The sequence below is a fragment of the Vigna unguiculata genome, chromosome 5 (genome assembly GCF_004118075.2).
Source record: "Vigna unguiculata cultivar IT97K-499-35 chromosome 5, ASM411807v1, whole genome shotgun sequence".
Taxonomy (NCBI): domain Eukaryota; kingdom Viridiplantae; phylum Streptophyta; class Magnoliopsida; order Fabales; family Fabaceae; genus Vigna; species Vigna unguiculata.
The window spans coordinates 42,848,681-42,864,416 of NC_040283.1; the positions used below are offsets into that span (position 1 = coordinate 42,848,681).

Genomic DNA, 15,736 nt, shown 5'->3' on the forward strand with positions numbered 1-15,736 from the left:
TAAGCATCTGAGCACTATTTTAAAATTTCTACCTTAATTGTAGGATTACAAAGATGATATATAAACATAGATTTATGTTTGATTTTTTTATCGGTAGTATTCAGCAACCGTAAATGAGGTAAAATTTATGGAAAGAAAAATGTTTTTATGTAAACGCTTGTTTATGGATTTATACACTCAAGTGTTCCAATTTTTATCTTTTCTTTCATTCTAACCAAAATAAAATTAGAAACTCAAATTAATTTACTTCTATTTCTCTGGGTCAAATTAAAACGAAATTTTATTTCTGTGGCTGAAATCAACTTCCTTCAAGACATAATTGATATTTATGACATTTTTCATGTTACACACATGATATGCATATATATGAACACTGTTTTCTTTTTCTTCCCAGATATTACCTGTTAAATGGACACACTAAGGTATTCCAATGATGGGAAGAAAAGGAAGATAGTAGCTGGTGGGTGCCAAACCCCACTCTGGAGGCAAAGGAAGATCCAAAGTTTTGGATGAACTGAACTGGTTCTCAGTAACCTTGCATTCTCTGTTTTGGGGACACGATCTCAAAAAACTAAGAGGAGTAGAGATTGTGTAAGTGTTTTTCTCTTTTCCCTTCACAATTTCAGAGATCTGGTTCTTCTCTGTAGCATACAGATGATTTGGCCCCCCAAGAAGTTTCACAAGACACTTCTCTGAGAGAGCTTTTGCATGGTCTCTGGGAAGATCAACCTTAAAGAAACCCTTGTCTTCTGTTGTCGCCATGGCAATCTTTTTCACACCTTCACACTTCACTGAGACCATAATGCCTGAAAACATCAAGAGTTGTAAAATCTAGGTGCACAAAATGTGTTTTTAGTTATATATAATACGTTTTGCATTATTAGAATTCATTTGAAAATAATATTGAGAGTGGATACAAACCAGAGAAATCGTAGCTGTGAGTGCAGTCAGTGCAAGAGACTTTGCCTTGTACTGTTTGGCATGCCGAGGGTCTAATTCTGACCATAGTGACTGCAAGAATAAGCGCTGTGATAACCTTAGCAAACGCCATGCTGTGGGATGAGAAAGAGAAAGAGGTTGGAAGAGAAGATGATAATTTGAAGATTATATATAGTGACAGTTTGAGACATAAACCTATTAAATGTAGGGAGCTAAAGCTGATGTAGTGGTTGGTGTCAACTGTCAGTAGTTATGTTTACCTAGGTAGGGTTTGTTCCAACAGACAAGATGTCGATACATTTCAAAGTGGTATAAGGTCCCTTTCAACAAGTTTTTTTTTTTTTTTCCCATATAACTTCTCTAAATTTTTACATTTTATTAATAACTTATACATATGTTAGTTTTAAATTATGGAAAGTTTTATTTTATTTGTTTCTTATTATTTTTCTTTTACAATGTTTGTTGAAACAAATCCTTAATCTTTTAAAATTTACTTACAAAATATGATTTTTGGATGCACTTTATAAAAGGAAGAAAAGGAAAAAAAAATTATAAATACGATGACAGTATAATGTGATGAAAATATACATGTAACTGTGTCACTGTATCACATACCAACAAATATTTAGTATTACATTATTGATGTCTTTTCTTAAGCTTATGAAAGACTTTATATAAACTATAAATAAGATGAAATTATAATATATATATATATATATATATATATATATATATATATAAATAAAAGTCGATGAAAGTTAAGAAGCATTAATATATGGAGCATCCATTCAAACACATGCTAAAATAAAATCACGATGCAGAAATATAACTCAATTCATTCAGTGCAATGGAGTGTTAATTAATTAGGGGGCAATGTTTAATGAGCATGTTTAAAGATGTTTGCAATTAATGCAGTAATGGGTGGTACAAGAGCACCGATTGTGCTACATTATTAAGCAGGATAAAGTAGCTTTTTGTTGTGGGTAGGAATCCATAACAAGCACCGATTAAACCAGAAGAACATGCATTTCAATATGGCCATGGTATATAAGGGAAACCCTAGAATTACAATGGCAGATGGCACCAACTTGATATTATATTAATGAACCGTTGGTGGTTGTTCATGAACAAACATCATCATCGTCTCTTTCGTGTACCAAATAAACATCCCAAATGTAACTTTTTTTTTTCTTTTTCTCATTAAATAACTCACAAGCTGTTCTCGAAGGGAAATGGTAAAACCAGAAAGAGGAACTACATCGAAGTTTCTCTGTGAAGAACAACTCAACGCCTTGGAAGATTTTAATTGAATGCTTTCACATGGAAAAGGAAAAATTGGTACCAATGGAATGCTTTACCACCACAAGCACTTACAAAAGTAGTTTTCCTAGTTATTTTTGCCTTTTCTTCCTGTCTGCTGTTTCTTTCAACTGCACGGAACTCCAACAATTATACTCACAAATTCTTGTGCATAGAATTATTAAAACAACAATTTAGTACGGATATATATATATATATATATATATATATATATATATATATATATATATATATATATATATATATATATATATATATATATATATATAAAAGGAGAGAATAACAAGTACACAAACACATCAAAGGATAAGCTAATTGCAAAAAGAAGAAGAAATATACATATATACATATATATATATATATATATATATATATATATATATATATATATATATATATAACACTTAAAAGAATTGTAAAACAATACACTAATTACATCAAGCTAAGCAATATCAATTAATCCATCACACATGATGACACGCTAGATTCAATTATCCGGATCTAAACATTGATGTATAATTCTTGGTGATTTTTACATTTGTGGTGACCTCTACTACCTGCAGAGAGTCATTGTCAATGAATTTTACCCTATCACACACAAGGTTATTCCTTTTAGCCTTGGGGTCGTTCTTAAAGACAGGACCTATTGCTTCTCTCATCACATGACTCATTTTACTTTACATGAGTCTTGAATGAGCATTAGAGTATTAGGATAAACCTCCAGTACTGACTTCTTACATCAATGAACACACTACTAATTAAATCAAATAGGATTTCTCCCATGGAATCTCTTATGTTCTCACACAAGCATTTGAAAACACATATTAGAAACCATACAACATATGCCTCTCTTGGAAAAAAACTAATTCTTATCATTTTATCTAATTCAACTTAACAATGCATTGTACAAACAATTTGGGATCTTAGAAATAAAACTGCAGGTTGTATAAAGATCCAAAAACATTGTATTTACATTCAAATTAAAGATGATTGAATCAAGAACCAAATGCAAAAAAAATAAAAATCAACCTAATTGAATAACTATAGAGAAAGTTATGCACCAAACAAGCAACAAGCAACAAATTGTTGCACAATTGATTTGTTTACTTTTCCAGCTCAAAGTATGTGATCAAGCATGTTTGGTATGCTTTAATGGGACTGAGATTTTATTATATTTGGTGTGAAACGATAAATGGATTGGTTGGCTGGTTAGTCTTTGGTATGATATTATAATGTTTAAAATGAAATGAGGGTTTGGTGTGAGAAACATGGACATGGCATGAGTAGACGTAATTCCATGAATCTCTTGGTGAGATTTCATGGTGGTGTTGTAATGTATATAATTAGATAGGGATTCAAGCAAGGTTGCATCCTGAAACTCTAAAGAATCAGTTAGTCGCACATAGAGCGTACTAATTCAAAGGGGTGAGAGTAGTAGAAGGTCCTAGTCTTTGACAGAATAATGGTCCTAGATGATTGAAGGCTACGTACCTTGTGCGTGGTAGGGTGAAACCCATTGACAATGGCTCTGCAGAGCAGTAGAGACCACCACAAGTGCAAGCATCTAGTAAATCTGATCTTTTTATATGTATCCGGATAATTGAGTTACAGAGTTATGTTTGTTTGCTATCACATGATTGAATGCCTACTATTTTGCCTATTTACAATCTGTTTTAATTATTTGCTTGCCATAACATGTTCAAATTTTCTTTTTACTCCGTAGCTTACCCTTTCTTGTTGTGTTTGTTTCCTGCTTGATTTTCCTTTTTGCGATGATTACCAAATCCTTGGTTGAGCAGATATGGAGATCGTTCAAACGGTGGTGATGCTGCTATCCAGTTTAGGGGTGTCAGTTATGGCTCTTTTGAGCAACTTTTGAGGTGCTAATGTCTAGGTAGTTTCTTGCTCTGTGAGCAAATTTTCAGTTTAATCAAATTTGTGTTTAATTTTTGTTCGAGATATTTTGTTGTGCCTTTGGGTATTCCTTTCAGTATACTATGAATAACTATAATGGTCGATTCTTATATGTTTTTTGTTAGTGTTCTATTTTATACTATAAACATGTGAATTTGTAATGGTTGATTCTTACGTTACACTATTGGAGTGAATACGATATAGTATGTTTAATACGTTTAATATACTAAAAGAAAATAATGAATTCCAAGATAATATGTTCTCAGACATCTTTAATTAAAATATAGACAAATTAGTCTTTATTTTTAAAATTCTTAATCTCACATCTTATATGATTCTTGAAATTTTATGAAACATGTTTACTTCATTTCTAGTGTCACTACTAAAAAAACTTATATTTCCTGCAAATTTTGTTTTGAATTTTGTTTTTTAGGAAATATTTATAAATTTTGTTATGAAAAAAAAATTGTAGGAAATTGCTGCCAATATTTTTGCAAAATATTTTGTATAAAACATTTTTCGCAACAAATTTTGTAGGAAATACTTGGGAATTTTATAATTTTGTAGAAAATAATTACCCACGAAAGAATTACCTACCAATTAAAATTCTTAGAAAAAATAACAGAAAAAAATCTTTTCTTGTAAATATTTTTAACAAATTTGTAAAAAAAATATCATATAATATGAGAATTTTTAATAATGCGTTGAACTCTTTGGTTGGTGGTACTTAAACTTAATCCCTGATTCCCTCTGTCTTATATTTAAATGAGAAGATTTTCATAAAACCAGTTTATATATGTGTTGTAATAATTATAGTAAAAATGGAATGAAATAAGGATTGATATAACAAATGGTATATTATTTTTTTTATCAAATTGATGGCAAACATTATTTATTGAATATGTTTGTTAATAATAAAATTATCTTTCATAAATAACTATTAATCCCAATATTATAGAAATTTAAGACTGGATTCATATTTTCTTTTAACTTTTCCTCTAATTTAAAATAAAATAATAAAATTTATATTATTACAATGTACTGTTAACTTTTTAACATATGCTTTTAAATTTCTGACAATAGAAAATAAATACACTTTAAAATTTAAATATATAAGAATTAATAATTCACTCCTAAAAAAATTCATATTTCCTGTCAATTTTGTTTTGAAATTTTTTTTGTAGGAAATAATTATAAATTTTGTTATGAAAAAAAAAATTGCAGGAAATTGTTGCCAAATTTTTTTGCAAAATATTTTGTATAAAACACTTTTCGCAACAAATTTTGTAAGAAATATTTGCGAATTTTATAATTTTGTAGAAAATAATTACCCACGAAGGAATTACCTGCCAATTAAAATTCTTAGAAAAAATAGCAGGAAAAAGCCTTTTCTTGCAATTTTTTTTAACAAATTTGCAAGAAAATTTCCATGTAATATGAGAATTTGTAGTAGTGATTGTATACGTGTTTTATCAGGAAATAATATAAAGTTTTTTTCTTACAAATTTTAACAGTAAAAATATTGTATTAACTTTTCTCATTCTAATTATTATCTTAGTATTATTTTTTTAATGAAAAAACATATTTAATATAACAGAAAAAAATAATAATAAGGAAAGAACATCATTTTTAATTAAAAAATTAATATGTTAATTTTTTTTAGTTTGTCTCTTCTTTATAACATTTATAATAATTAATTATTTAATTAATATAAAAATCACTGTTAAACATTTTTTAATTATTACTTCTAATTTTATTAAATAGTTTCTTCATGTTAAAGAATATCTTAATTTAAATTAATATTTATTTTTATGAAATGCGGCCATGAGTATAAGATTAATAGATTAGTAAAAGGACCTTAATGGTTCTTAGCAGAAGCCAAATCAAAATTTTGAACAGAAAAGTAGCAAGGATTTACCTTCGCACTGTCCCTTTCCCTAACTGCACCTCGTCCAATACTGCAGGAGACTCAAATCATTCATCTACATAAATTCTCACTCCTTTAATTTAGAACCAAACTCTTCATAATTTCTACTAGCACCAAGTCAAATATTACCATCAACTTCAAAAGTGTGTCTCTTTATGCTCCTCACCCCTCTGTTATCTTCATTTTTATTTTTATTTTTGAAGAAAATGATCAATCAAAATCATAACACTTACCAAAGTATTGCAATTCACGTCAATTATTATGTTATGATTCTAATAAGAAGAAGTTGGGACCGGTTCTTTATCCCTTCAATCATTCTCAGATAACAATCTTTAACCTTTTGCGGAATAATTCTGGTAATTATCTGTCATTGATTTGAAGTTAATAATTTTTTTTTCAGCACATGTATGTGTAGTTCTCTTTGATGCAACGAAGTAACACACATATCTCACTTGAAATAACTTCATTATTTCTTGTTAATTGTCTACTGTTAATCATCTGTTGTTAAGATGTCTAATGAAATAATGTATTCATTGATTTTTTTTGCCTATAGAAAATTAATTATATGGTTTATATTATACTAGGTTTTGTTCTACTAGGTGCATTGGAACAAAACTACATCTTACCTATAAATTGAGGTAATGTATGACATAATTTTTTTTATATGTAATTTAAATTGTTTAGCTTATAAATGTTTAACCTATAGATTGAGATAATATATGACATATTTTTTTATATGTAATTTAAATTATTTATCTCTTATTTCTATATTCACTTAATGATTATAAATATTTATATCTAGAGAGATAAATTTTGGATTAAGTTATCATGCAACACACGTAATACACCTGGGTATTTAATGGAATCGAATAACTTTTTGAATTTTGGCTTTGAATATGGTGCCGGTGGGAATACGATAAGAATGTTGTCCATGATTATACAGTGGCGGATCTTGACCAATATTGTTGGGGGAGTCAAAAAAATACATTTAAAATTTATACATTTAATTATTAACATTAATACCGTAAAAATGAATACATAAATTAGTATAACAATAAGCTACATCATTACGGGAAATCAAACCACACTTAAAATCTAAAAGAAAAAATCAATCGATGATAATCAAACCACAATTAAAATCCAATTATAAAAAACAATACAATCCATTTATTTCTATATTCATAAAATAAAAAATTAATATACAATAAATTCATTAAATAAATTATTAAACTAATATTTCACTATCAAGTGAGACAAAAGATAAAAACTTCTTTTTTATTTCTTCGAAAATAAAAGAGAACAATTAAGATATGAGAGCAAAAATAATAGATATTTTTCTCTTGAGAAACAAAAGAAAATAGACATATAATGGAACCACAATTAAAATTTGATTATAAAAAACACACAGTACAATACTTTTTCTTCTATATTCATAAAATAAAAAAATAATATAAAAGAGGTTCATTAAATAAATGATTAAACTAATATTTCACCATCAAGTGAGACGATTCTTTTTTTCTTCCTCGAGAATGGAAGAGAACAAAGGAGAAATAAGAGCAAAAATAAAATATTTTTTTTTCTTTTCAAATACAAAAGAAAACGAAAACACATAAGAATGAAAGATGAGACACTAGTGCAGGGAAGGGAAATGACAACGGTTATTTCCAGCTTTTGGCTTCGGGTCCGCACCCGCTGCATATACGATCGAGGTAAAAAGCTAGTATTTTATGTCTCGGTTACAACCCGAGGCATATTTAACTTTTACTGCCTCGGTTCTCGCACAACCGAGGCCTAATGAGCATCAGAAATTCAAAAAAAAACACGCAGAGCTGCGCTGGTCGTCGGAGAAGGGCGGTGCGGTGCAGGCGTAATTGTGTTCCACCGCACCAACCAACTCAGTTTTGTTACACACTGAAACCTTCCACTGTCCGCGGCCATGGCTGCGCTGTCCTCCGCCATTGCTTCCGCCGCCAAACCCTTCCCTCGCCCTCTGCAACACCGATCGCGTCGTCATGTCTGTGGCCATCGGAGGCGTGTTTGCGCGAACGGGATTTTCGTAGGTCGTCGCGGTTGAAGAGATCGGAAGGGAGCTGCGGAGACGAACCTCACAGGAGCGACGGCGGGGGTCGGCAACAGCGGTGACGAAATGCTGCCCTAGAGCGTCGGAGGTGTGCGGGATGGTGGGAGCTGTGCGTCGGAGGTGTGCTGGACGGTGGGAGCTATGCGGGACGGTGGCGCTGGTCGTTGGAGAAGATGAAGGCTGGCCGGAGATGGTGAAGCTCACAGAGAAATCGGAGAAGATGTCGCTGCACAATGAAGAAATTGGGGTTTTTTAACCCTACGAAGGGATACTGCCTCGGTTATTCGAAACTGAGGCATATTGTACCCTTACTGCCTCGGTGGGCGCTTGACCGAGGCCTATTGTCTCGCTACTGCCTCGGTTATTAGAGAACCGAGGCATATTGCTTCAGTAAAAAAAAAAATTCAAATTATGGGTCAACGCGTGAGTCAAAATTTTTTTTTAGCCATATGCCTCGGTTAGTATGATAACCGAGGCATAAAAGATGAATTTAATTACGAAACTGCCACCGCGTGCTTATATGCAGCGGGTCCGCAGGAACCGAGGCATATACTGCGATGTAAATGCTCCAAAATGCACTAGTAAGAACAATTTGTGAGAAACTCAAACTATAATAAAAAAAATAATAAAAATATCTTGATAAATCTTTTTATTCTTTATTATATATGATTTTATATTTTATTATTTATTACCATTAATTATTATTTTTATAAAAGAAAAGAATATTTAATTTAATATTTATAATAAAAAAAATTAAAATACATAATATCTATATAAAAAAATTCAAATACCTATCATAAAAAAATCAAAATTTTTGGGGGGCCATGGCCCTCCCTGCCACCATTATGGTCCGCCACTGTGATTATAGAATTATTTTTTTTGTAATTGTATTTGCAGAAAATATACAAAAAGAATTCTGAAAATAAATCCAAACTCAAGATTAATGAGGTGATTTAAAATTTCTAGGATTACAAAGATGATAAACATATATTTATGTTTCATTTTGTGATCGGTGGTATTGAGCAACCGTCAATGAGGTGAAATTTATGGAAAGAAAATGCTTTAACTTTTAACATATATATATATATATATATATATATATATATATATATATATAAACAATTTTAATATCTTCTTTCATTCTAATTAAAAAAAATAAAATAGAAACCCACTGGGTCAAATTAAAACGAAATTTTATTTCTGTGGCCGAAATAAACTCCCTTGAAGACACACATTGAGATTTATATGAAATTCTTCCATGTTACACACATGATATGCATATATATGAACACTGTTTTTTTTTCTTCCCAGATTTGACCTGTTAAATGGGCGAATCAAAGAGGGGGAAAAAAGGAAGATGGAAGCTATTGGGTGGCAAACCCCACCCTGGAGGCAGAGGAAGATCCAATTTGGATGAACTGAACTGCTTATCAGTAACCTTGCATTCTGTATTCTTAGGACACGATCTCAAGAAACTAAGAGGAGTGGAAATTGTGTAAGTGTTTTTCTCTTTTTCCTTCACAATTTCAGAGACCTGGTTCTTCTCTGTAGCATACAGCTGATTTGGCCCCCCAAGAAGTCTCGCAAGACACTTCTCTGAGAGAGCTTTTTCATGGTCTCTGGGAAGATCAACCTTAAAGAAACCCTTCTCTTCTGTTGTCGCCGCAGCAACCTTTTTCACACCTTCACACTTCACTGCGACCATAATGCCTGAAAACATCAAGAGTTCTAGAATGTATGTGCACAAAATGTGTTTCTGATGGAGTACTACATCAGCTTCAAAATAACTACTATAGTTTAAGCTTTTAAGTTTTTGGTCATTTTATGAACACTGTCCATTTATACTAATGTTACCTGATTACAAGTTGTAATATGTATAATAAGATATATTTTTTTTTTGTCTCTGGACATAAAATTAAAATTTATTTTCATTCGATATCTTTTATAATTTAATTTTTAAACTTTAAAAATAAATGAATATAATCTTTTTAATCTAAATATATTAGTTTTTTTATGCATTAAAATAGTCTTTGAAATTGACATTTGAATTAAAATGTATTAAACGGTATAAATAACTTAAGTATTGATCCAAAACATTAATTGACACGTTACAAAAAATTAACACAATTGGGTTAGAAAGATTATATTGATTCATTTTTCAAGTTGAAAATCCAAATATATATAAATTTTAAAGAGAACGAATTCCAATTTCGTGTTTAAATTTAGGGATTAAAAAGTTATTTATCCTTATACAGTATATATAATACATTTGCATTGTCAGAATTTGTTTGAAAATAATATTGAGAGTGGATACAAACCAGAGAAATTGTAGTTGTGAGTGCAGTCAGAGCATGAGACTTTGCCTTCTACTGTTTGGCATGCCGAGGGTCTAATTCCGACCATAGTGAGTGCAAGAAGAATTGCTATGATAACCTTAGCAAACGCCATAATGTGAAATCTATAGGTATGGGATGAGAGAGAGAGAGAAAGAAGTTGGAAGAGAAGAAGATAATTTGAAGGTTATATATAGTCACAGTTTGAGACATAAACCTATTAAATGTAGGGAGCTAAAACTAATGTACTAGTTGGTGTCTATGGTCAGGAATTATTATCTCCGGCTAATTCTATATTTTTTCTCTGGTTAATGTTATTAGGTTCTATTCAAATAATTTATGGATCTTCAACATCTTTTAGTCAATGCAATATAAAAAAAATAGTTTATTCCTCAATCTCTCATATGAGTTTCTTAAAATAATCTCACAGATTTATTGGTCTTGCCTTTTTTTTCTTGACAGAAACTAGTTATGATAAATTATGTCTTCTTTATCTCGACAAAATAGGTGGAATGACTATTCCAATACCAAAAATATTCACGATTTTCACTACCCTATCAATATTTGTTTAGGTAGGGTTTGTTACAATAGACAAAATGTCGATACCTATCAAAGTGGTATAAAGTCCCTTTCAACAAGTTATTTTTTTCATATAATTTCTCTAAAATTTTACATTTTATTTTATTTATTTCTTCTTACTTTTCTTTTACAATGTTTGTTGAAACAAATCCTTAATCCTTTAAAATTTATTTAGAAAATATGATTTTTGGATGCACTTTATAAAAGGGAGAAAAGGAAAAAAAGAATATTATAAATACGATGACGGTATTATGTGATGAAAAGATACATGTAACTCTGTCATTGTATGACCACCTACAAATATTTAGTATTACATTATTGATGACTTTTATTAAGCTTATGAAAGATGTAAGTTAAGAAGCGATGGGTTATATATTTTTCATATGGCTTATAGGCATTAAGAGATTATGTATATATGGCATTGGTCTTACATATATAAGGTATTTGACATCACTTTTATTCAAAAACCTTAAGGCAATGTGATTATGGGTCTTGTATCTTATATAGTATTTAATTTTGTCTTTTCTATCCAATGTGAAACTTTTATTCACATTTGAACTATTCCCAACGAACATTAGTATATTGAGCATCCATTCAAACACATGCTACAATAAAATCACCATGCAGATATATAACTCAATTCATTCAGTGCAATGGAGTGTTAATTAATTAGGGGGCAATGTTTAATGAGCATGTTTAAAGATGCTTGCAATTAATGCAGTAATGGGTGGTACAAGAGCACCGATTGTAGGTAGGAAAACTTTTGCTAGAAGGAATCCATAACAACCCCGATTAACTAAGAACTTCAACGTGGAAGAAGAACATGCATTTCAATGTCGCCATGGTATATAAGGGAAACCCTAGAATTACAATGGCAGATGGCACCAACTTGCTGTCATGTTAATGAACCGTTGGTGGTTGTTCATGAACAATCATCATCGTCTCTTTCGTGCAGCTAATAAACATCCCAAATGTAACTTTTTTTTTCTTTTTCTCATTAAATAAGTCACAAGTTCTTCTCTGAGGGAAATGGTAAAACCAGAAAGAGGAACTACATCGAAATTTCTGTGTGAAGAACAATTCAACGCTTTCACATGGAAAAGGAAAAATTGGTAGCAATGGAATGCTTTACCACCAGCACTTACAAAAGTAGTTTGCTTAATTATTTTCGCCTTTTTCTTCCTGTTGCTGTTTCTTTCAACTGCACGGACCTCCAACAATTATACTCGCAAATTGAAGTCACAAACTAGGTCTAACTATAATAATTCAAATTTATAATATTTTAAATTCATTTAAATAGATTTATCATAAATTCATATCCATATATTTTTGGACTTTAAATTCATATTCATATATTTGTGGACCTTAAGTCCATTAAAATAGATTTATCATAAATCCATTTTTGGACATATACCAGAAGTGGATAATTTAAGTTGACATATAATTAAAGTGAGACATTTTTCACTTGCGTGTAAAAAGGCCAATAAACCATGCAACACAGAAGAGCTTCTATTACTAAGAATTTCACAGTTCTAGTATCCTAGTTTATGTGGATTCCTAAACAAATAATGTGATAGAACAGAATGGAGTTATTAATTTCTCTAGGCGGATTCCTTGCCCACCATGTGGCAATGGCATTCAAAGATAAAGCAAAACTCAAGTTACCAACTTGAATTTTGCATAAAAGCCAGCATAAATTCATGTAAATCAAAGGTCATAAAAGAAATAAAATTAAAAAAAAAATGACTCAATTGAATATTTGGTTTCCGACCTTAATAAAGTAATGTTACAGTAAGGTTACTTATATAAATATCCAACGATTGCGGCCAAGGGTCCAAGTGTTCATATTTTCATTCCAAATATGGTTATTTACATCAAGAAGGGCAAGAAAGGACAATAAAAATCTTACTACGGAAAGGTTCTCCAATTAAATGCTGTCATGGCTAATTTGTACTGTTAGCTATAGTAGCTTCTCGTTGCTGGCGACGCCTTTCCCTCTGTAACATTAGATCGTGTAAAGAATTAGCCACATAGACAATTAACACATACTATTTCAAAGTCAGCCCCAACCAAAACATTACCAATACATCCATAAGTCATTAAAGTGACAGAGCTATCTTCTCTGCCAGTTCATCTGCTCTGTTTTTTGCACGTACTAAGCATAGCAATGGCTATCACTATTCACTACATACCACTAGATGGCAATATTTAAGATTTCCTATGAACTAAGATATGATTCCAAAACAGATACATTTGCAGGTTCTAATGTACATCTTCAAAACAGTGGGCAATTAAAAAGAGAAATCTGAGTTGATCCAACATCCAACATAGTAAGAATTAAAAAGGTTCTAATGTACTTATGTTCCACTACTAGTAAAATAGGTCATGAACAAACATCCAACATATCATTAACGTTAATTCAGGATCAAAAGCCGCTGAAAAGAGGAATTAGGGAGGGTTTGAATTTGTGATGTTATGTTAGGTCACAAGGCAACAACCTTATGGTTCACATTAAGGACCACCTTCAAGATCAGAAGCCATTAAGAACAATTTTTTCTACATGATTACAAACGCCAAAAATACCCAATCACGCTAATAATTTCCTCACGTTGCACCATAAGGGGGTACTGTGAGTCATCATATTCTATAACCAAGTTCAAAAATTAATGAAAGTGAGATCTGATCTACAGAATACCAGGGCAATAACAACAGTGCTCCAACTTAACTAGGGTAATTTCACATAATTTCATTGACATATAGAACCACATGATTTTTTTCGGTTACATAAGGAACCAGATGATGGAATGCAACAAAGAAACAAAAAAGAAAAAGAAATAGCAAAAATCTCACCCTTCTTTCCCAGTACGGAAGAAAGCAAACAAAATCATAGACTGGAGTAATGCTTGCACACAAAACTGTATTTAGTGCAGTGAACAACAAGAGTGCTGTCATGGGTCGTGTTCTGTGCGGCATACTGCTTTCTTATGGAGAGACAAAGCCCTGCAATCATATTAATTCAGTTCAAGGTAAAGAGCATTTAACTAGAGATAAATACATATATTCATATTAATATTAATGTTGGATCAGACAAATTAAACAAATCATGCTTACAAAACCCATAAATATAAAAGCCCAAATACAACTTTCTTAGGGTCAGTCTACTGAAAAGATAAAACACTTTAACCCTTTTTGTTAAACAAAGATATTTAAAATTTTAAGAATTCAGTCTTCGAGATAACATATGGCACAATATAGACATGAAATCAAGTATAAATTACCTTGCACACAAAAAATACAATTCTACCTAGTACAGTTGGAAGGCCATAATCATTACCAATTTACCTTACAAACAGAACCAAATATTGGTATACATTAATCACCATAAGTCCATAAACACACATTTTATGTTCACAAAATAATCATGAATGAATCCGAAAAAAGCAATCTATCTAATCAATGAGTACACCATAATAGCAACGAGAAGCATATGAACTTAAAAATTCCAAAAGCACATGTTAGAACAAGTTTTCAGAGTTCAAAATGAAAAGTATTAGGAAAATGATGTGGTCAGAAAAAGATGTGAGTCTTATCTTCATACAGGCTGTTATGAGAAGAGAACAAAACCGAAGAACCTACCTCTTTCAGCACTAAACCGGGATGAAAATTGCAACCCTGTTCCTCGGCTCTTCAAACCCAATTGCTGAAGAATATAGCAGTGGATTTAACATATAAAAAAAAAACAAAAAAAAACAGAAGGATTTAATGAATAAGTGCTCCAAACTTCAACAAATCCTCCCCTAAAACTCTCAGCAGCAACCAAAAATCAACTCACTAGCAAATCAGAAAGAATACATATTTAATAAATGTTAAATAGGACCATCAACTTAGATGGTCTAAATTTTAACGAAACAATATGCACTTAAGTTGTGATCGAATGACAACCCCTAAATGGTTTGTTTAACAAGCTAGATTGACTAGTGTTGTCCAGCATGATTTCAGATTTCAACCTTAAAAATAAATAGAAGTATTAAAATACATATATTTAAAACTTTTAGTTTAAAATATAAAAAATCATTTCAAACACATTTCCCAAATTCTTCCACACTTCGCAGATTGTAAAGCCGTACGCAGAAATTTCCGATCACAGTGGCCCCTTACCTGAACTCGCTCCGAGCTACAAAAAAAGCGTGACCCTTTTGCAATACCCTCAAGCACTCTGGCTAAAAAACAGGGAATAAGAATATGTTTTCACAACACATCCCACCCCCAAATCGAAAAAAAAAAAGAGTGAAAAAATGACCTCACTAGATGCAGGGAAGGGTAGGCGTGCACAATGCTCACTCCAAAAGTGGATTCACGGACAGGTTTTTCTCCTACAGTGGGGATTGCAGAGATGAAGATGAAAGGGTGAGAAGCTGTGGCTAGAGAAGGAAGTAAGAAGGGTAATTAGGTTTTCAGGGTTGTTACTTTTTAGGGTTTTATTAAATTTTGAAAGGTGCAGGAAGAAGGAGGATGAAAGAGCTCTTCTGGAAACTAAGCCCCCACACTTATGCCTCAAAAAAATCACTTTGCTTGAACCTACTTTTAGGAGCATATGTTACCTGTTTCTGATTCTTAATTTTTATTTTTATTTACTAAGATTGT

At 31.3% G+C, this 15,736-nt stretch overlaps 2 protein-coding genes across 2 annotated transcripts; both read right to left on the reverse strand.

The window, feature by feature from the left end:
* Positions 1 to 252: 252 nt before the first annotated feature.
* On the reverse strand, positions 253 to 1,074 carry LOC114185881. Its single transcript, XM_028073822.1, has 2 exons — positions 922 to 1,074; positions 253 to 806 (listed from the first exon to the last, which is right to left on the reverse strand). The coding sequence occupies exons 1-2, from the start codon at positions 1,049 to 1,051 to the stop codon at positions 418 to 420; spliced, it is 519 nt and encodes a 172-aa protein (XP_027929623.1). The 5' UTR covers positions 1,052 to 1,074; the 3' UTR covers positions 253 to 417.
* An 8,287-nt stretch (positions 1,075 to 9,361) lies between these two features.
* On the reverse strand, positions 9,362 to 10,657 carry LOC114182978. The gene is made up of 2 exons (XM_028069788.1): positions 10,499 to 10,657; positions 9,362 to 9,890 (listed from the first exon to the last, which is right to left on the reverse strand). The coding sequence occupies exons 1-2, from the start codon at positions 10,626 to 10,628 to the stop codon at positions 9,502 to 9,504; spliced, it is 519 nt and encodes a 172-aa protein (XP_027925589.1). The 5' UTR covers positions 10,629 to 10,657; the 3' UTR covers positions 9,362 to 9,501.
* Between the last annotated feature and the right edge of the window lie 5,079 nt (positions 10,658 to 15,736).

Coding starts and splice junctions, on each gene's coding strand:
- LOC114185881 (XM_028073822.1), bottom strand. CDS start 1,051: ATGGCGTTTGCTAAGGTTATCACAGCGCTTATTCTTGCAGTCACTATG. Junction 807..921: donor TCACAGCTACGATTTCTCTG/GTTTGTATCCAC, acceptor TGATGTTTTCAG/GCATTATGGTCTCAGTGAAG.
- LOC114182978 (XM_028069788.1), bottom strand. CDS start 10,628: ATGGCGTTTGCTAAGGTTATCATAGCAATTCTTCTTGCACTCACTATG. Junction 9,891..10,498: donor TCACAACTACAATTTCTCTG/GTTTGTATCCAC, acceptor TGATGTTTTCAG/GCATTATGGTCGCAGTGAAG.